The sequence below is a fragment of the Onychostruthus taczanowskii genome, unplaced genomic scaffold, assembly GCF_017590055.1.
Source record: "Onychostruthus taczanowskii isolate IOZ18803 unplaced genomic scaffold, ASM1759005v1 scaffold156, whole genome shotgun sequence".
Classification (NCBI taxonomy): Eukaryota; Metazoa; Chordata; class Aves; order Passeriformes; family Passeridae; genus Onychostruthus; species Onychostruthus taczanowskii.
The window spans coordinates 85,366-105,950 of NW_024498751.1; the positions used below are offsets into that span (position 1 = coordinate 85,366).

At 38.6% G+C, this 20,585-nt stretch overlaps 1 protein-coding gene across 1 annotated transcript in view; it reads left to right on the plus strand.

The window, feature by feature from the left end:
- The window catches only part of PCNX2 (pecanex 2), a 149,645-nt gene that overhangs the window by 39,193 nt on the left and 89,867 nt on the right, over nt 1-20,585 (plus strand). Inside the window, exons 11-15 of the mRNA XM_041399139.1 lie at nt 49-202; nt 305-337; nt 7,066-7,237; nt 12,149-12,259; nt 12,817-12,908. Of these exons, the coding sequence (XP_041255073.1) occupies nt 49-202; nt 305-337; nt 7,066-7,237; nt 12,149-12,259; nt 12,817-12,908 (562 nt within the window). The remainder of the gene's footprint in view (nt 1-48; nt 203-304; nt 338-7,065; nt 7,238-12,148; nt 12,260-12,816; nt 12,909-20,585) is intronic.

Consider the following 20,585-nt stretch of genomic DNA (forward strand, 5'->3'; position numbering starts at 1 on the left):
AGTGAATCTATAAACATTTGTACTTCTCCAACACTTTTATTCACATAGGACAGAAGATATAAAGGAAAATGTGTTTGCTGTCCTTCTAGTAGTTCTTGTTTCACTTCTTGGGTTCCTGACTCTGAACCAAGGCTTCTGTAAAGACATTTGGGTTCTGTTGTTCTGTCTCATAATGGCCAGCTGCCAGTATTCTCTCCTCAAGGTAGGACTCAAGTTCATAGCCAATTGCTGAATTCTCTTCTAACTTCAACAAAAAAAAAAAAAATCCTGTGAGCAAATATCTTTTTTTCTGTTTTGTTTTTAGAGTGTTCAGCCTGATCCTGCTTCACCCATACATGTAAGTCTCAGTCAGTAAAAAAGTCTTTCTCCTTTATTATCACTTGTGTACTGTGAAACAGCTGGCTGTTCAGTGAAACACAGGTATTAGTTGTTTGCCATTCTAGATGAATCAGGAAGAAGAAAAAGACATCTGTGATTTCAAGACTTTGTACTAGGTTTAATTATTTTTAAGCTATTAATTTATCACAGCTATTAGAAAAGCTCTTTTTCTTTAAGTTAATATGTGCAGTAAAAAATTCATCTAGACTATCTTGCTGATGTTTGATCTTGTGCCATCACACAAACCTTTTCTTTGCTTTCCTTTAGAAACAGGCCGAAAAGAGCAGAAGTTCCAGACTAGCAGCTCAGTCGTTGCTCAGTTGGGATTTTTTTGTATTTTTCTTTCTTTGACACTGGGGATCGATCTTTTTATTTTTTAAATCTGCTACTGAAGGTTTATTTATTAAAGGTATTATTAGCTCATCAAATGGTACAGGTGTTTTCCCTTTGTTACAATATGGTCACAGTTTCTGTGCTTGTGTCCTGAAGAAATCACCAAATCTTTGGGTGAATGCAGGATGTAAGGATCCTTGCTGATTGATATGGGTTTTTTTTATTGCATATGTCTAAGAAATTGAACTCTGATGGTGCCAACCACCTTGCAGAGAACCAGTTCTTTACACAAGTCTGTCCTTGTTAAGTCTGACTGTTCTAGAGGCATCATCCTACAATTTCAACCTTACCACTCCACCTATCATGGTGTCTCAGCATTTTTGATTTGTGGATCTTGGAAAACATTTCAGTGGCTATAATGCCTTTTCCTTTCTTTTACACTGGATGCTAGTTGCTTATGTTTCTTATTTAGCTCTTTGAATCTTTTAGAGGATATCCTCTCTTCCCTCAAGTTTCAAAAATGACATGTTGAAAACTTCAGGTCTGCTGGATCAGTTCCCTTTGGCAGGGAGCAATTATTTTTGTCAGTTTAGAGGCTAGAAGTACAGGCTGAACTTGAAATTGATGTTATTTGTATGTGTGTACTGCACACTTCACTACCTGGATTTCAGAAGATTCTTTTCCATGCCAATTATTTAGGGGTGAAGTTATGGTGGTTTTGGTCATAATGCATTCATAGGAAATACCTGTCTGCATAAAAAGTAGAGAAAGGTAATAAACAGCAATTTACCCATTGTAGGGTAATATTTTCAATACATTAGAGAAATAGTCCAATCTCAGGGAAACGTTGGGGGATCTTGTGAGTAAAATAATATAATTTGTCAGCTCAACTGGCATCTGTCTAGATATAAGAATGTGAACTGTAATCAAGTAGTTTGCACTTAATTAGACAATAATGATGTGTACATTTGTTTAAAGTGGGTAGCACATTGTTTAATCAAAACTTCATTATGAACCTAACCATCCCATATGTTTTTATATTATTAAACACAAGGTAGTGTTTAAACAGAACTTTTTTTTGGTACAGAATCCAGGTCTGAATTTCAGGCTCTCACAGTACTATTACAAGTGTTATTTGCTGTATTGTATTGTGTAAGTCATGCAGCAATGGAACAAAGTAACGATAGGTGTATTGCCATCTTCCTTTTCTTTCCTAAAACTTTATTAGGGATACTTTCTTGCAAACTTTTTGGTGCACTATACAAACTCCAATAGAAATAAAATTTAGAAATCTTTTCCACTAAGGGTTTTAAAGATGGAGGTGTTGTCATGCCAAAATAGAAGATTAGCAATTTCTACATTATAACTTCTTAACACAACAGGTATTTGTAAAGGCTTGCTTGAGCTAAGCACCTCAGAAATAGAAAAATGAGAAGGCAAGAAGAGATACTCCATGTACTGTTTCATAATTCATGTGGCTGCATTAAATTTAAAGACAATAATGTCTCTTGATGTTAATGTAAGGATGCAGAACAGCAGAGCAATTGAACAATGATCAGTATCACACCCATGAATGAAAATGCAGATGAGATTTTTTTTGAGTGTGTAACAAACCATTATGAGCCTCAGATCTGCACATTGAGTTAAGTTCTGTTCATGGATCTGTGAGGAGCCGCTAATGCCTTATGCTATCCATGGCTACCAAAGAGATTCCAAACTTCTTCCCTATTATGTCATGTGCAGAGTTTGTTACTGTTTAATGTGACTTTGTCATCTCTAGCCTGTAGCATTTTGAAAGACTGCTTTAAAGTAGTGTCCAGTGAATTCAGAAAACGTGGTGCCTAGAGATGCCATAAGCTTTTGTTCCAAACTCCTTCGGAGTGTCAGTGTATTCACTTGCTGCTGTTGAGGAAAGAGCTGGCATTTATTGTTGCTGCAGGTTTAGTACTGGTGCTTGGTACAAGTTGGGAGTCTAATTTTCCTGTCAGCTGGAGCTTTAGCCTTTCCAGTTCTGGTCCACTGGGAGCTGGTGGTCTTTAGGTGCTGTTTACAAAGGGGTATGTGGTTCTGGGATGGTGAAATTTGGGAGCAGCCTCCTCACTGGAGAGAAGAAAATCGAATCCATTCCAAAGTGTGTTATATTTTGCTGTTAGTAACCTGATACAAGAAACCTGCTGGTTTCTGCAGGGCATTAAAATTCAGAGATCCTAGAGAGACTTGCCATGTGCACTCAAAGATTTTAGAAAAACCTTAGGCAAGGTTTTACATTTAGTAAATGGCTCTATAGAAGGATCAGGAGAGCTTGTCTCTAAGCACCTCATAAAACACCTGTATAGCTCAGCATCTAGCTTGGGCTTACAAAGGCATTTGAGCTTGAAGGATTGCAGTTGTGACCTTAACAAGATTTAGGGAATCTCTTGCATAAATTCCTTTTCTCAGTCCTGTTATGTCCCAAAGCAGATAGCTAACTCAGTTGTGTACCTACTATAGGCAGTTTCCTAAATCCCATAAGGCACTTAAAAAGTATTTGTAATTTGTCCCTGTAAGCTTTTCTGTAGAACTGAGCACATGCACATTTCTTTGTATAAAAAAGCCTTCTTTCTCCTTTTACATGTGTGCACCCACAAACAAAAGAAAACCCATTAGATCTTTCTAAAATTTTCCTATCAAAATGCTTTGCAGTCAAAACTACTGTTATAGTAAATGGAAGTGTTTGTGAAATTATTCTTTGTTGAAACTCTTAATATTGTTTTAGAAATATGAGATGCATCAATGCTGTGTTGGTAAGATATGAATATGTATCTGAAACATATTAATGAGAAACATGGACATGAAAAAAGTGACTTTTTTTAGCAGACTACAGGCAAAAAAAAGCTTTCACTGACATTTTTATCAGTGAAGGAAAGAAAAGGATTGTTTAACAAATGCGGTGTAAAATATAAAAGGAATTCTGCTTCATTTTTAAATTTTTCTAAACAAGAATGAAGAGTGGAGTCATTTCACCAAGATTAAATCAGTTTTGTGTGTCAAAATCTGGTGAGCTTGCCTAGTAAAACAAAATGAACCCTTAATATCTAAAATAGCTCATTAAACAAGTTGTGCTGCCACATGGCCATTTTGGTGTGAAGGGCTGCCTAGCTTTGTCTGTCAGTGGCAGGTACAGGAGGGCTTTGCTCCTATTTTTCTGTCTGTTTCTTTCTAAGACCTTAAAAAATTAAGTTTAATGTCTATTTTCTGGCTGTGGCTTTTGAGAAGCGATCCTCTTTCCCAACAAGTGTCCACTGTTGCCTTCAAACCAGTCCTGTCCCAAATAATACCATTCACATGAAGCCTGTAAATGACAGTGAAATACCGCATTAATACTTGTAGCAGTTCCTCTTTCTTGTGTTGTGTTGCATGTTCCCCAGATGTGGGGACTGGAGTATTTGCTGTGCTCTAGGAAGCTCATTCAGCTTGAGCACATCCCAAGTAATGCAGGAGCTGTGCAGGCACTGCCCTTCTGAGTGCATTGCTGCTGTGTTGCTTTGCTTCTCTTGATAAGATTCTAGAAAGATTTCAAGATTCTGTCTTATTAGGCACCACCACCACCTGAAAAACAGGGAAGGTAGTATTTGCTCACATTTTGCAGCTTTCAGAAAACCTCTGGAATCTGCTTCCTCAATCTTAAGTGGCATTACTATAGTTAGCATGGTAAGAGTGATTGAATTAGTCTATTCTATTCTAACTGAGATAGAAGTGACCTACAGTGATCATCCAGTGCCACTGCCTGACCACTTCAGGGCTGACCAAAAGTCAAAAAACGTTGTTAAGAGCATTGTCCAAATGCTTCCTCTAAACACTGACAGGCTTGGGGCATCAACCACCTCTCTAGGAAGCCTGTTCCTGTGTTTGACCACCTTTTCAAAAGAAACACTCCTGCCTGATGCAGCTTAGAGCCATTCCCACATATCCTGCCACTGGATGGGACAGGAGACCAGCACCACCTTCTCCACTTCCCCTCCTCAGGAACCCGTAGAGAGCAATGAAGTTGCTCCTCAGCCTTGTCCTTTGCAAACTACACAAGCCCAAAATGCTTAACTGCTCCTTACAGGACATTGCTTCCAATGATTTCACCAGCTTTGTTGCTCTCTTCTGGATGCCTTCAGGGATCTTCACATCCTTTTTAAATAGTGACACCCAAAGGACACAGTGCCCAAGGAGGAGCTGCACCAGTGCTGAGTACAGCAGGATAATCACCTTTTGACCAGCTCATGTTGCTGTGTTTGGTGCACCCCAGGTGCAGTTTTCCCTCTTGGCTGGTGACACTCACAGCGGACTAACATTGAACCTGCTGGTGAGCAGCACCCCCAGGTCCTTTTCTGCAGTGCTGCTTACCAGCCACTCATCTCACAATTTACACTCCTGCCCATCCTAGGACCAGGATCTAGCATTGCATCACTGCCCAGTGTTCCAGTCTATCTAGTTTCCTCTGCAAAGCCGCCTGACCCTCAACAGAGTCAGCAGCACCTCTGGAGTTGGTGTCTTTGGCAAACTTGCTAAATGATTCATTCAGTTCCTATGTGCAGATCACTGATAATCTGTTAAGCAGAACTGGCTCTGGAACTCAGCCCTGAGGAACTTCGCTGCCGATGGGTCCAGCCAAATGTGGCCCCTTTCAGTGCAGCTCTTTGAGCTCTGCCTGCCCTTCAGCCAGCCTTCATCCAGCACACCATAAAATACTTTCGAAGTAAGAGTTAAATATGTGCTGTAATCTTAATTGAGTATGTCATTGTTCTGCATGGAACTGCAAGGTGTGTGGAGTTAAACCTCTGGGCTTGTAGTCATCAACTCTGTCTTACCCAGCTTCCTTCAAATAATCACCATGCAAAGATAAAACTGGCTTCCACAGGTCAAGAGGTAAGATAAGAATGTAACAGAATGTGATCACCATAAAACAGCCTCGAGTGAATGTCAGGACATAAAGCATTAAGCAGTTGTTTAGTTGCATACTTATTGGTCTCTTTTCCTAAGGCACAGCTCACATTTTACATAAATGAACTGAAGTTTAAAAAAGGCCAGAAAGTAATAGTTTAAATTATTTTTCTTTTTTAAAGTCGTATTTTTATCTTTATAATTCTCCATGGATTGTTTGGTGGACATGTGTCCTATTAAAAAAAAATTACAGTAGTAAAATTGAAATTGATTAAAGAGCAAGGATTTGTGTCCCTGACTTGATTCATATTCCATGGATGTGAGGCATGATGTAAGCCCACCAGCTCCCTGTAATCTGCCAGCTTGTTAACTGATTGATCCCAAAAGAGAGTACAGATCAGTTAATAGCAATCTAACATGCGAGCTTGGCTGGCAGCCAAACAAACTCAGCCGCAGTTTCAAGTCAATAAGGAGACTCAAAAAAAGACATGATCTTTTATTATACTCACTTAAATTACATTTTGCAAATAAGAACAGTTGCACGGGCAGCTTTAAGCAAGGCAAACTTGGATTCTTGTCACTTTGCTTCTGGCTTTTCACACTCTAGGAGTCTTTTGACTCATCAGTGTTTAAAATGTCTTAGTTACCCTTAAGCTTGCTGCCAGGAGAGCTATTAAGGTTCTTCTTAAGTGTCTGTTAGGTTCCCTGGCCTGCAGCTCCACAACAGTGTTTTGTAGGATTGGTGGGAATCAATTGTTTGAGAGATTTGTACGAAAGACATCAGATGAGATTCTTTCACATCCTAATTCCTTTGGATCATAATTTTAAAGTGCTTCATGAGAAGCAGACCAGAAACTGCTGATGAGTGTCACCCCCTTCAGAAGGCATGCTGATTTGCTGTTAAGTGGTTCAAAGAAACGCAAAAATTAAGTTGGTGAAGAAAAATCCATCCCCATGCCTCCCACTGTACCAGGGATATGCTCTATTATACTTTTTCTTCCCAGGAGTCAATTAAAAATTAAATTAATTTTATATTTCATAAAGTGAAAAAGAAGTCAAGCCACCTGAAACAAATGTTCATTGATATAGAAGAAATATAGAGAAAAAAAAATCCTTTTCTATTGAAAAGAAAGATTCAGACAGATTGAGGGTTTTTTCTCCACAGAAAATGATGACTCCTAGAATTAGAAAGTTTTGAAAGGTCCAGAAGGGTAGGTTTTCAAAAGCATGAATGGTTGCTGGAGTCAGTCTTAACTGCTCATTGTGTCTTTTGAAAGTCTCCTCTGGAGAAGATTAAATACCTTGTCACATTTTTATTACTAATTATTATGTACAAGTCATTAAAATATTTTGTCTGACCCCTGACCCTCTCTCCAAGTTAATGCAGTGCATGCAGTAGAAGAATATATATAAAAATCTAACTTTTATTGGTTTTTCTTCCAGGGACACAATAAAATCATAATCTACAGCAGACCTGTATATTTTTGTATATTGTGTGGCCTTATTTTGCTGCTAGATGCTGGATCTAAAGACACAAATCCTCCTGTTTATACAATGTATGGCCTGAAGCTCTTCTCACCCAGGTCTCTCCAGTCAGCCAGAGACCATGTAATAGGTGAGTCAATATTTTTCCTAGGACTGCAAAAAGGAATTAAGTGTGAGTCTCTGTTTTCCCATGCTGACAATCAAATGTAAGTTATGAGGCACAACCTGAAGTCAAATTGATAGAAACATTTGGAATGACTTAAGATGGGGTGGGAGCAGCTGGCAACCTTCCCTCATGTAAAAGGAGTTTTTAATGAAATTAGGCTCATAGAAATGTCTCCATGGAAAACTAAAAGTCACTGATGTTATTAGCAAAAATCATCATCTGTGAAATGCAGTTCATCTGTGTAATGGCTTGTCTGTGTGGAGCAGTTACTGCAGAATAGCTTGAGTTTTAGTTTAATGCCTGGAAGATAATCCATGCCAGTTCCTCAGATGGACTTCAATCTTCTGGTCACAAAGAAAGTGCTTGATCTTGGTTTAGTTTAATCATATTGTTCATATGACCAGTTAGTGTGGAGCAGCCACTCTGCAGTAGCTCTTTCAACCTGTTTCCTTCTAGAATCACGTTCTGAGGTTGCTGAGGACATTCAGATATTGTCCCAAGACAGGTGTGGTGATCCCTTGGCACTGATTTGGAGTGGCCACAGCTGACATTACCCTGTTCTGTCGGGTCACTTCTTCCTGTTGCACCACACTAACAGGTGTGGTGTGTTGTTGCATCAGCTGAGCTGCAGACACCAGTGCTGGACTGGGCTCCCATGAACAGTGCAGCACTGTTAAGCTACAAAGTAGGAAATGTCAGGTTTACTGTAAAAGTTGTGAAAACTTCCCAGAAATCTGTGTTGTAATGTACCAAAGATGGCCTCTTGGTTTTTGAATTTGGAACCAGGAGAACCTACTGTAGCAGAAGAAAGCCATTTTTGTGATATAGTGTATGACCTTCAAGGTCTTTGTTCACCTGTGACTGTTGTCCTTGCTTTTTGCCATACTCAGGTCAGACTTGCTGCCTGAAAGGCATACTATTTTTAGGAAAGCCTCCTGGTCCTTAACAAGGGTACTATGGCTCCCAGTTCTTCTCACCAGAAACAGGGGAATGTGAAGAGCTGCATCTCACTTATTTTAATTAGCTTATTTCATTACTTTTCTTTGATCTCATTTAAGTTTCTCCTTACATCTTATTTTCTCTGTCTGTCAAAGGTGAGCAGTAAAAATGCTGATAAATAATTCAACAAGAATTCTAGATGACACTTGGGATAGAGATAAATGAAAAACTATAGCAACCAGCATAAGAAAACAAAGTGTGGTTATAAATGCGTTAATTTTGGCTAGTCTCAAAAGAGATGGCAGAGCGTGTTCTTGAAGCAGGAGGGGGTGGGGGAGAGAGGAAATACAGGCTCATCTCCCCAGCTGGCATGTGTTAAATGAGAAAGAGAAGAAACCCTTTCCCTTTGCTTGTCCCTGTTCTTGTTTTGCCGTGGTGTCTTGATTCGAGTGATGTTTGGTTCTGTGTTTTGGCTATTCCTTGCTTTATCTCTATGGGAACCCTAACTTCTGGCTGCTGTGAGTCCTTGCGATTGTTCACAGTGCAGGTTCCTCTGTAAGCCATGGAAGTCTGGCATCCTGTGGCATCTTGTTGCACTTTTAGTGTAGATTCTCTTAAGTAATGAAGGTATATATAGAAGTATTTTGTTTGGGCTATAAAATAATGAGGGAAGTTGGTGACTCCGAATACCAATAAAGTCTTACTACTGTGTTGTAGTTCTGCCTATTTGCTTTTTTTTTTCTTGATATCTTTTTATTGGTCTGTCATCATATGGTGACTCTTTAGTTTATATTTTAATCAGAATTTATTGTGGTATTCGGAGTTGGCATGTTTGGAAATCAAAGAATTTTTGACTCTGCATTGTAACTATCAAGGAAAGGAAAAGTCTTTTATTTCAGGTGCTTATTGTAGCAGAAAGCAAAAGCCATGTAAATGTACCAAAGAGCTAGTGTGATGCTGCATATCTACTCTGATAAAAGTCTTGAAGCAGGGTCATATAAGAAATAATTACAAATTTGTTAGATGTGTGACCTAATTACTTATGAAACATGGTTTTTAACATGTTCATTTATTTTCAATCTACTTATAATCTGATTCTGTTTTATTTTAAATTGGTGATGAGTCTGCCATTGAGGTTCATGACTTTAATTCTGACTGTGGTTTTCATCATTCTTGAATTCCTTATTTCAGTTAACATTTTTGCTAGATTAACATATGGAGTGCAAATAAGGGCAAGGACAATCAACCTCAGTCACTGGGACCTATACGTGTGGTTAGTGACAAAAGTAGTTGTGCATTTTGTATATGATAGTTCTTGTGATGAAACCATTTAAACATTCAACAGGCAAATGAAACTATTTCACAGACATCTCAGAAGACTTATGAATCAGGAGGTGGCAAAATTTTTTGATAGTGAGTCCTCTGCCTGCTCCTTTTAACAGTGACTGAGCTTCTGTCAAGGCAAGAAAGCCTGTGGATGTTTTGCCCTCCCATGTTCAAGAGTGGGAGAACAAAAAGACTGTTTCTCATTGAAATAATGCCTTTTATTTTCCTTGTGAAAAAAACATGTTTTATTACTCAGATATATAATTTTTTTTAAATAATCTTTTTTTTCTAAATGTCTAAAATGTTTGCAATGTGATGTTGCTGTTCTACATTGCTCAAAAGACACACATTTTCCAAAGTCATAATTTGTGTTTCCCTCTCACGTTTATGTGATATGTGCTTGTTTAGAGGAAAACTGCAGTGTTAAATGCAGCGGCTCTCATAATGATCCACCTTTTAAAGATGTTGTGGGTCTCTATGAAAATTTGTGATGCTTAAAGAAATTCTTTCTGGAATTCATAATGCAATTTCAAAGGATTTATTAGTTACTTTTATTGTCTGCTTCCCACAAGGGGAACTGCCACTTCTAAGTTCCGTCCTTTTGTAGGTGACAACTGTTTATTTTCCTGTCCCGTGTACTACTTAGTGCAAGATGAAATAAGCTAAGCTGCCTTAGCTCAAGAAGTTGCTAGGGTTGTTCAAGGTATTAATAGAGAGTGGGTGGGGTGAGGGCAGTTTTATAGTCAATTAACTTTCCCTCCTTGTTTACATTTGTCTCTATATATCTTGATGTACTGTCAACTCTTTAATCTCATCCTTCCTTCCATTGCTCTTATTCCACTTTTTTTGAGGTTGCTACAGCAAAGGCAATCATTTGGTCTGTAAGTCTGTAGTCTGAGTTCTGGCAGTTCTGCAAGTCCTTTGCTCAAGGAACAATATCTCCTGAGAGTTTCAGCAGTGTGTTTTTGGGATAGTTAAAACAGCTTCTGCAGTGGCTTGCTGAGCAGTTTTCTGTTGTGCCATTGCCTGTCTTCAAGAGTGGTCCTTGCTTGGCTTGGCATGACTTGGTGGAATATCTAAAAATGTGTAGAGTAATAGAGAAAGAAGAATTTAATATTGGCATTTTAATGGAAAAGACTGAGAAGAGAGCATTTCCTCGTTTTCTTATGGATGATTTGTGCCAGTAGTGGGAAGTAGTGTTGAAGGTGCATTGTGAATCCAAGCATACTCAAGTGAGTGCTGTCTGTGTTTAACAATTGAGCATCTTTTTCTCTCCTGTGTTAGGCTTTGTCAGCAAGATTTACAGTATTAGGTAGCAGTACAATACGGTGAAGATAAAAGCTGTCAGATCAAACTTGGTGTGTTGTTTCCTTTTGGTGCGAGATGCCTTTTGGTGTAAGATGAGCTGGCGGATGTGAAATTAGCATTCAGCAAAGAACACAAATCCTTTTGTTTCCTTCTCAAAAATCTGACCGGGAGAGTGGGGAATAAGTTGTACTATTTATTTGTTTAATTTGCTTTTTATGAGAATGAATAGGAAGAAACTGCAGTCTTCCTAGGATCTAAAGTAACAAGGACATACTTGTTTACAAGGAAGAGTGGCTGACACACTCTCTGCCATGCCGAACATTGTGGTACTAGTACAATGAAGCAGTAAGAATATGATTAACAATATGATAAATGTTGATTAATGTGATTATGTGTGTGTATTCTTGAACTCTTACACTAGGGTCAGGTGTGTGTTTAGATGCTTTCCTAGACAGCCTTGCTTAGCATTTTCTGTGGTGGAGCTGAGAGTGAATTGATGGGGAGGAGGACTGCTGGAAGTAAACAGGATTTAAGACTAGCAGCGTGATTACCTGAATTATGACTCCTGTTTTTCCTTGTCTATGAGGCAGCCATTAAAAGTAGCATTAAAATTAGCATTTCTATTCAGAAAGAGAGTATGAAAATCTGTAAGACTGGATTTTACCCTGATCTTTCCTATTTTTAATGTTCTTTCACTACTGTGAAGTTAACATCCATTCCACCATAGCAGGTGGAATATTCTGGAGAAGCTTCACTATAGATTTCTCCCATTTTTAGGGGCTGCTATAAGTGTCTGCTCTTGATTGCTGGGAGAGGCAGGATGTTGTGATAGCCAAGATATTTCAGATCTTAGCCATTAATCTTTCTTTTTGTTTATATTGAATTGTAGCTTGAACCATTGTAGTTCTTGAACCATCTCAGATTCAAGGAAGAAGTTCCAAAGTCTGCAAATTAAAATTTCTCTACTTTGAAAGGACCAAATATAAGCTTGAAAGTATTTCAGGAGCAGTAAGAATGCAGTAATGCAATGCTATTTTTTCTGCCACTGTTTTTATCCAAAATCAATCTTAAGGTTAAGTCTGAGTTTTAGTTTCTTATGTGTAAAATGGCATTATTTATTTGGAATACATGAGGAGGAAAGTGTATTCATTGCTGGTAAGGTTAAGGTATGCTCACTTGAATAATCTTCAGAATTTATTGTAACAATTTCTTATTCTGCTGTCATGCATATTTCTTTATTTTCCATACATTGGATGTGTGGCTGTATTCTAAAATACTACTTTTTTTTTTTTTTTTTCTTAGTGTTTTTGTATTGCTTTCCTGCAATTTCTCTTCTTGGACTTTTCCCTCAAATCAATACCTTCTGCATATATCTTTTGGAACAAATAGATATGTTGCTTTTTGGTGGTTCTGGTAAGTAGCCATCTTTCTGGGCTTACAACCTCAAATTAGAATATATTCTTGCATGTAACATTTTGAAGCTCATTTAAAGTGCATTTTAAAGCTCAAATAGCTAATACTATTCATCTAACAGTGGGGTGAATACTTATAAGGCCCACTTGATTAGATTTCTTTTTGCTTTTGAAAAGTTGTATACAACTTTGACGTCAAAGAGCTCTTTCCTGGCATATGTGATGTGAATCTTTACTGTATTTATTAAAAAAGAAAACCTCTAACTTTCTTTTTCTGTTAACGTCTAGGAAAAAAAGTTTGCGTTTTTCCACAGAAAAGCATATTGACAAGCTATTTGATGTGTGATAAATTTTTTTGTGTTATTTCAGTTAGAGATTAAAGAAGACCCTTGAGACATGAAGCATCAAGATGTTTTTGTTGGTAGTGGGTTGGGGTTTTTTGTTTTTCATTATAGCTTAAGTAGCAGAAAAGATTGAGATGCACCTACACTGTTGTCTTAGTTTGGGTCAGAAATAAAGTTCTTCTTTCTTCCTACTTACCACATGTCTCTATTTCAGCTGCTGCTGGGTTTGTGTCTGCATTGTACAGCATTTCCCGAAGCTTTGTTGTTCTGATTGTCCTATATGCCTTCTGCTTCAGTGCAGTGAAGGTAAGCCAGAAACACAGCACTGGAACAATTGAAGATTTCAAGCTGGAGATTGATGTAATCTAGGGAGACTAGCGTTGTTTGGTCCTACATTGTCGTTGCTTACCAAAATAAGCTTTGCAAGCCATGCTTCAGTTTCTGCATGTTAGTTACACTGAAATAGACCCAAACTGTAGCAGAAGTTCTTAAGTAAATGTGTCTCTGATACCTGTGATTATTTGCCTCTTATATGTATCAGTGTGAAATGATCCACTGAATTTTCTCTGCAAATATAAACAGCAGTCTTGACTTAAAAAGCTGCAGTCTCTGTTAATCTGCATAGCCAGGCCAAATTTGCTCATAATTCCTGGTAAGGTTTTTGCTGTTGCTTCATAACAATATGCCTAAGAACTTAAATGTTGAGCAACCAGTGGACCATCTAAGTAAGTGTGTCTGCATCCACAGGGAAATGCAATTTAGCAGTTTAATGCTAGCCAGATGAGTGGGTTTGCCACTTTTTTCCCTAATATCCCACAATTCTTACACTGGGGATGTTGGAGAGTGTGCTTATAATTTGGTGTGTGTGAATTTGTCAAGTCCCTTCCTGAATGTGCTGGTCCTCTGACTCCACAGTTTTGTGCCAGCAAATTCTAGGCATTCGCCGTGCTCTGTGCAAAGCAATGCTGTCCTTCATTGATTCTAAGTTGATCTGCTAATTTCACCAGGTCTTCCTGATGCCTAGTATTGTAGGATTAGTGGAAAACCTGGTCTGAATTCTTTTTCTGAATTAAAGCCAGCTCTTTAAACTGAAGAGTCCCAGCCTTTCTCGTATCTCCCTGTAAAGCAGCTGCTTTCTCAGACATGGCTAAGTTAGTCTGTGCCTTCCCTTGCTGTGCTGTTAACTTCACATGTGGAGAGTCAGTTGTGTATGGTGCTCAGGATGTAGATGTGCCACAGCTTCCTATGCTGGCACAGGACTGGTTCCCTTACCAGTGATGCCCAGTTTTGGGCAATATTCAATCAGAGATATTTTTAAAACTATTATTATTTTTTTTTTAATGTGTAGTGCCTATGTCCTCTGCATGGGACACATTAAAAAGGGCAATGAAATTTTGTCTGCCTTCAAGTCAGCTGTAAAATTCCCAGTGAGCGCAGCAAGACCAGAATTTCGTGTTAGACTTGTAAGAAAATTTATCCTGTAAGGGGGACAGCCTTTTGGCAGCGTTTCATTGAGAGCTGGATGCTGTCAGTGTTGGTCAGCTGGATGCTGTCCATGCAGGGGTTTTAGCAGGATGTGCTGTGGTTGACAGGCTGCCCTTGACATCTTGTGGGCACATGTCAGAGGAAGCTTTGTGGTGGCACATGCACAGCACACACATAGAGCCCAATATGAGGTTCTGCAGCTGCCAAGGCTGTATCATGTCAGCACCCAGGCTGGTGATTTACACGGATGGGAAGGGCAGTCAGGTGTTCCTTTTAGGGAATTCTTTTAGGAACATCAGATTTCTATAGTGGCTTTCAACACTTTTTCACTTGAAATTTTCAATAGGAGCCTTAAATCAAAGAAGAACAATTATAATGCTTTAATGGTTACCTGTAGCTGATCAGAGCTGGCTGTGTGCTCTTAACCACTTCCCAACACTAAGGTAAAATATGTTAAACACATTTGGTGGTTTGAGTCCTTACAAAATAAATTACAGCAACTCAGCTGCTGTGTTAAGACACTTGAAATTAAATGTCTTTGAACGTGTGGTGTTCTCTCAGGGAACCTCCTGTCACCTGGCTCACCACTTTGTCAGTTGCATTGGTTAGAGCTGACCCAGCTGTGTGATTGATGCTACAAAGTTTAACTGCTGCTTGTGCAGATTCCTGCACAAAAGTAGCCAGTCCCCATACTGCTGTTTTCTGGCTGCATTAACAATTCGGAAACTGGCAGCTGGGATGGAGAAGGAGGCTCTTCTTAAGGATGAACAGAAGGAGAAAATGGGTGGCTGGGATGGGAGACAACAATAAAAATGAAAAGAGCTACATGGAAGGCAGGAGTTAAACTACTGTTAAACAGGCTAATACCTGGGGAATTATATTTTCTTTTCTTTTTTTTTTCTTTTTCTCTTTTCTTCCTAAGATTAGCAGATGGTGATTCACTAGTTGAGGGTAGGGAAGTTGTGTTATGGAGACTTCAGAAATGTTTTTTTTGTAAACAGTAGGGAAAAAAACCACTTACAATAGTCTACATACTCTTTTTCAGCATAATACTTTAAATTACGGCATGCAGGTGGCTTTGTAGATAAGCAATCTTGTGGATTAGCCTTCAAACTGCTTAGAAATATGCTTTTAATGCTACCCTGAAGTTGAGTGCTGTGAAAGATTTACAAGATACCTGTTGTAAATTACTAATATTAAGTTCAGTCTTTCTGTTCACACAGAAGTTAGAGTTAATTTGAATTTTAATGGCACTGTTCCAGTAAAGGCACTTCTGAGAAGGTTAATTTAAAGCATGTAAAGATGATTCCTCATGCTTCAGCTCATAATCTCAGTCTACTGGGGTGCTTGAAATTTCATACATTTTTTTCTTCTAGAAGTTGTGAAATAAGCACTTTTATTAACCTCCTTGTTCTTCAGTCAGGTCAAGAGATTTTTATTTTGAGCTGATTTCTGTAATGTTGCAAGAGAATGTTTATTTGATTGATGGAGGAAGAGTAGGAATGGGCTTAATCTGATCCCGAGTAGGGCTCTCTGTGAAAGGAGGTCTAGTACCCCTGTAAGTAACTCAAGCTCTTTTGATAACTAGTGAGCAGCAATTTATGATCTTAATCAAGTGAAGATTTTAACTTTTGGTGTGCTAGAAATTGTAGAGTTTAACTCAAAACTGAGAAAATGCTGTAGTATGTTTCACTGAGGTGTTTGCACAACAGTGGTAACATGGTTTTCTTTAAGCTAGAAGGAACGTTTCTTCCATCCTTGCACTTTATAGCTGTTATTTATTTTTTATTCTTATTTTACTCTGTTCCTTTTGATCAGTTTGCCAAAACCAACAGAGCAAAATTTTCAATATTTATGGAGGTCCAAAAAAAAAAAAAATCACCATAATCAGGATTTTCAGGGCAGGGAAACATGATAGATTCTATTTGACAGCGGATTTCTGGGTTGCAAAGCTTGTTGTTTTGGCTGAAATGTAGCATCCTCAAATGTCAACTCTGTTTATTGGCAGAACATCTTATATCTCAGCAGGTGTAACTACCAGAGTTCTATTTCCTGAAATAAATTGAAGAGGAGAATGGATCTCTAAGTGATTTTGTGCTATTTACTGGTGAACAATTGCTCACATCAAATGCCCAGACTGAAGAACATTCCAGTGGTATCAGGCTTGGTTCTCTCCTTCCTTAAGCGGTTCTTATGTTCTAGTTATATTCCTGCAGGGTGAAATAGTCTAATCTGCTTTCTCTGTGTACTGAAGAAGTTAATTGGAGGAATAATTAATTTATGCTATTAGTTTCCTTTTTTATTAAAATAAAGCCAATTTTTATTTTATAATTAACCTGTGTTCTTCAGTGAGTTTTTCTTGTTCTTTTTAGAGCATAAGCTATCTATACATACAATGGTTTGATTTAGTTGTGCTCAGATTTGAAATTAATTTTGAATAGCAAATTCACTGTGATTAATTGTTTGCTCTAGAACTTCAGATTTAGAAAATTAGGAAGTAGGAATTGTTTTGGGGTATGTCCACAGAACAGTGTAAGTACTCAAGGTACCTTTCAGCGTGTGAATATAAACTCTGAAAACTGAGACTAACAGGCCTGTGCTGAACTCCTGTGCCTTGTCCAGACTGATTTTGCTGTTGAATTATGTTGTACAAGACCAACTGAGAGCCTGTATGAAAAAGAAGCTGTGGTATAGATGTATCATTTAACATAAGTTTAACTTACCAGTTTAACTTAATAATTCTCATGGGTTTTCATTCAGGTAAGTTGCCTGAGGAAAATTATTATACAGTATTCTCAGTTGAGAGCTTATCCTGTGACCTGCAGGCAATGTTTGGCACGTTCAACAGGTTCTTCTGGCCCTGTCACTCTTTCTGAGTGACCTTGCAGTGCCTTGCAGGCCATCACATGACCAGAAATATTTCTTTCTCATGGCTAAAAAGCACATAGCACCTAAAAAAGGATGGACAGATCTGTAGTTTTGTGTGAATGGTGAGGGTGCGAGTTGGGTCAGGTGTCAGGCTGCTGTCATGTCCCATCACAGGCCTGGATGTTCTGGGGAGTGGCTGGACACTGCTCACCTGGCAGACCTGGGGTGTTTTTTATATGACCAAAAGCGCCTTTTCACACAACTAAAATAAGGGACAGACTGTCACAAGGGCAGGCACAAACTCTTTGCAAGATGATGATACCTGTGTGTGCGCTTGGACACTTGGAGAAGAAAAAGGAACATGTTCTTCAGAGGTGACTGGGAAGCAAACAGGTCCCAGCTGCTGTGGCCAGGGAATGACTCCCTTCCTCACAGTGCTCCTGAGCAGCTTTGCCCTTGCTTGATATTGGTGTGTAGGAGCTGTGGGTCTGCAGCTTGTCAGGACCTCCTCTCGTGGTGGTACTGCTGGGATGATCAGTTTTCATTTTCTGTAAGGCTGTCACATAAAAAAGAAACTCAAAATTGTTCACAGTAGGAAGTACAGGGTAATGCATCTGAAATTAGAACAGATAATTTTTCAATAAAAACCATGAGCAAAATAGCTGGTCTCTGTGTATTTGAGGCCTCGAGGACTGATGGGCAGGACACGATTTATCAGTGCTGTCAGTGAAAGCAGCCTGTTGTGAGTGGAACAGGTTTTCAAGTCTCTGTCTGCCCTGGCTGGTGCCGAAGTTGTTTCCGGTGGTGATGATGTGAAATCACATGGATAGGTGTCTGTTGTGCTATCCCAGTGATGCAAAAGTGATTTGGTTACAGGTTTGAGGTGCTGTAGAGCATCACTTCATAAACCTTACCCCATTACACATTTGTATCACGAGTGGTAGGACACCAGCCTCTTATCCATCTCTGCATGTAACAATACTATAAACCTGGTTTCAGATGACTACATAGGTAAATGCCTTAGATTCTGAAGTGCAAAAACCTGAGTTTCTCCTGCTTGCTTTGAAATTTATCTCACAGACCTCTGTTTATTGATATCACACCTTCTCCAGTTCTTTCCAGGTCCTCTATGAACTTCAATTTATTTCTGCTTAATACAGAGCTCTAAATCCTAAGCATGGTTTTATCAGCTCTTTTGTTCATTCCTTGGATTCTTACATCCAATAGCAGCAAATTTTCATCTCATTACTTTTTTTGAAGCTCTTGGGTAACTGAGCTTAGTTTAACATTACCTGAGTTCACTTCAGCCAGGCTTTATTTTTGATCTCATCTTCAATCCTGTAATCTTGAACAGAAATTGGCAGCTCTAATAGCTACCTAAGCTTTGATAAACGAAAGGGTTTTCTCTTTTTCCAGGAGGAGGTGTTTTTATTTTTCAGATATTACATCCATCAGATTGGAGACACAGGAATTTCTGTGCCATATTTTTCACTTGACTAGAATTTCATGATGTACTGATTTTTGTCTCCTGCTCCATCTGTTTTGTGGTCTGTGCCCAAATATTTAAGATATGTTTTTTAAAAAGTCAGGTATGCCCTGTTACTTTTTTTACAAATATTTGGTCTGGAATTTAGCCATCCTGATAACAGTCTTTAGCATTCCAGTGTTCCAGGGTTTTGCTGTGGGGCAGAAGAGCACATCCCTGAATGTTTCTGGAATCAGTCAGTCCTTGTCTTCTGCCTTCTGTTCATATCAGTTAGTTTGGATTTGAAATGTATCCAGAACCAGTTAAGTACTTGTCATCCAGGGTTTTTTTGGGTTTGGTTTTTTTTTTTTGGTTTTTTTTTTTTTTGGTATGGAACTTGCATTTTATCTTAATCAGCTTGGAAAAAACCACAAAGATCTTTGGACTTGGGTCAGAAAAATTAAACTGATGTGAATGTATTCATATGTGGCACACCAGCTTTTTCCAGCTCTGTAAATGTATCTTTTTTAAAATAAAAGTTACATAGTTTCCATTACCTTATACCTGAGGAAAGTTCTTTCTGGTGGCTTATTTATTGCTTCAATGGACACTTACTAAAATCCTGTGTGGATTTTAAACTGTTCTCAGCTCACATTTGTGTAGTTTAGTTTGTTTGATGAATTTGAAACTCATTAATCAGAATAACATTTCTCCTTGCTTCCTGTCTTCAGTGATGCAGGTTTCATCTGTGTAAATTTTGAAATATTTGTCTTAGGAGTTTATGGTGGGAAGGAGTTGCAAGAATACAACTCCTTCAATCTGCTAATACAGCCCAAATAAATTTCTAGACAGCAGTGAATGGGCTCATGTGTATAGACAGAATTCCTGTATATGTAAGTGATCAAAAATGGAAGTATAATACTATTGGATGGCTTGATTTCTGCTGCACAGAACACTCTCAGTCGTTTTGGAGGTTTTGGAGGCTTTTTTTTTTTTTCTAATTTAGAAACCCCTGGGGTTCAAGCAAGAGCTGTTAGGGGTATTAATTTTGGAGAGTATTCCTAGATACCATGTCTTTCAGGAAGTGAAGTTTGCAGCCATATCAAGTCTTGCACTGTAGACATAACTCCAATAGTTATGGTCTTAGTTTTCTGTGTATAATAACTTATTTTCCAGACAGAAAAAAAGGAATTATGCCTGTAGAATCCAACATGGCCCAGGGTTACTCTCACTCTATGTCACTGTACAGGAATGTAGAAATCTGCATTATTTCTTTAGGATAAACTCGCCATTATGTGAAACATGAGTATCCATGTTTCCTGCCTGAATCTGCTGCTCATCTTGCTTTTAGCCACGGCATTCCAGTCACAGACTGGGATCTGTTGTGTAAGGTGCTGTGTGTGGATACACATGGACACCCCTTTATCAGTCCAGTCTTTTTGGATTTTAAATTTCAGCAGTGAAAGTACAGTCCAAGATAGCAGCAATTGCAGAGAAAGAGGGCCAAGGTTACTTGGAGTGGGCAGTGATACCTGTATTCTGGTAACTTATCACTTGTCATGTTTTTGGAGATCATCTGGGAAAGTAATGCTCTGTTTTCCATGGATATGGAAAGATAAGGCTTGTGGGTATCTCTTCCTAGAACTTGTCTTAATTCTGATGAAGCTCAGTAATTCACATATTTTGGGTGTTAGTGTCTACTGAAAAGGAGCATCCATGGTAATATGGTGTTAAGCTTATAGTTAGCCTTCTAGAGAACAAGTTCTTACTATTGTCTCATACTTTGGGGGGTGAAGAGGGTTCCCTTTTACCATCTCTTTCAGAAAGCCAGTGTTATAGATCTTCAGAAATAGGATGATAGTATTTATTTCCATCTTTACCATCACACATGTGGAATGATTGGCTGTCAGCCCTTCCCACTTCTTGCTTGATATGTGAGCAATGGCACAGATCCATGATGAAGCAGCAGTGTGGGGGTAAGGAGAAAGAGCCAAGAAAGTTTGATTGAATTGCACAAGGGGCTACGTGACTTTTAAAGGTCCATTCCCACCCAAGCCATTCTCTGACTCTGTAAATATGAAAATTGATGAATTCATGCAAGATGAAATCATGAGAGTGGAAAACCAGGTGAGTGAAGACCAACTGAATTTTGTCTCCAATTTTAA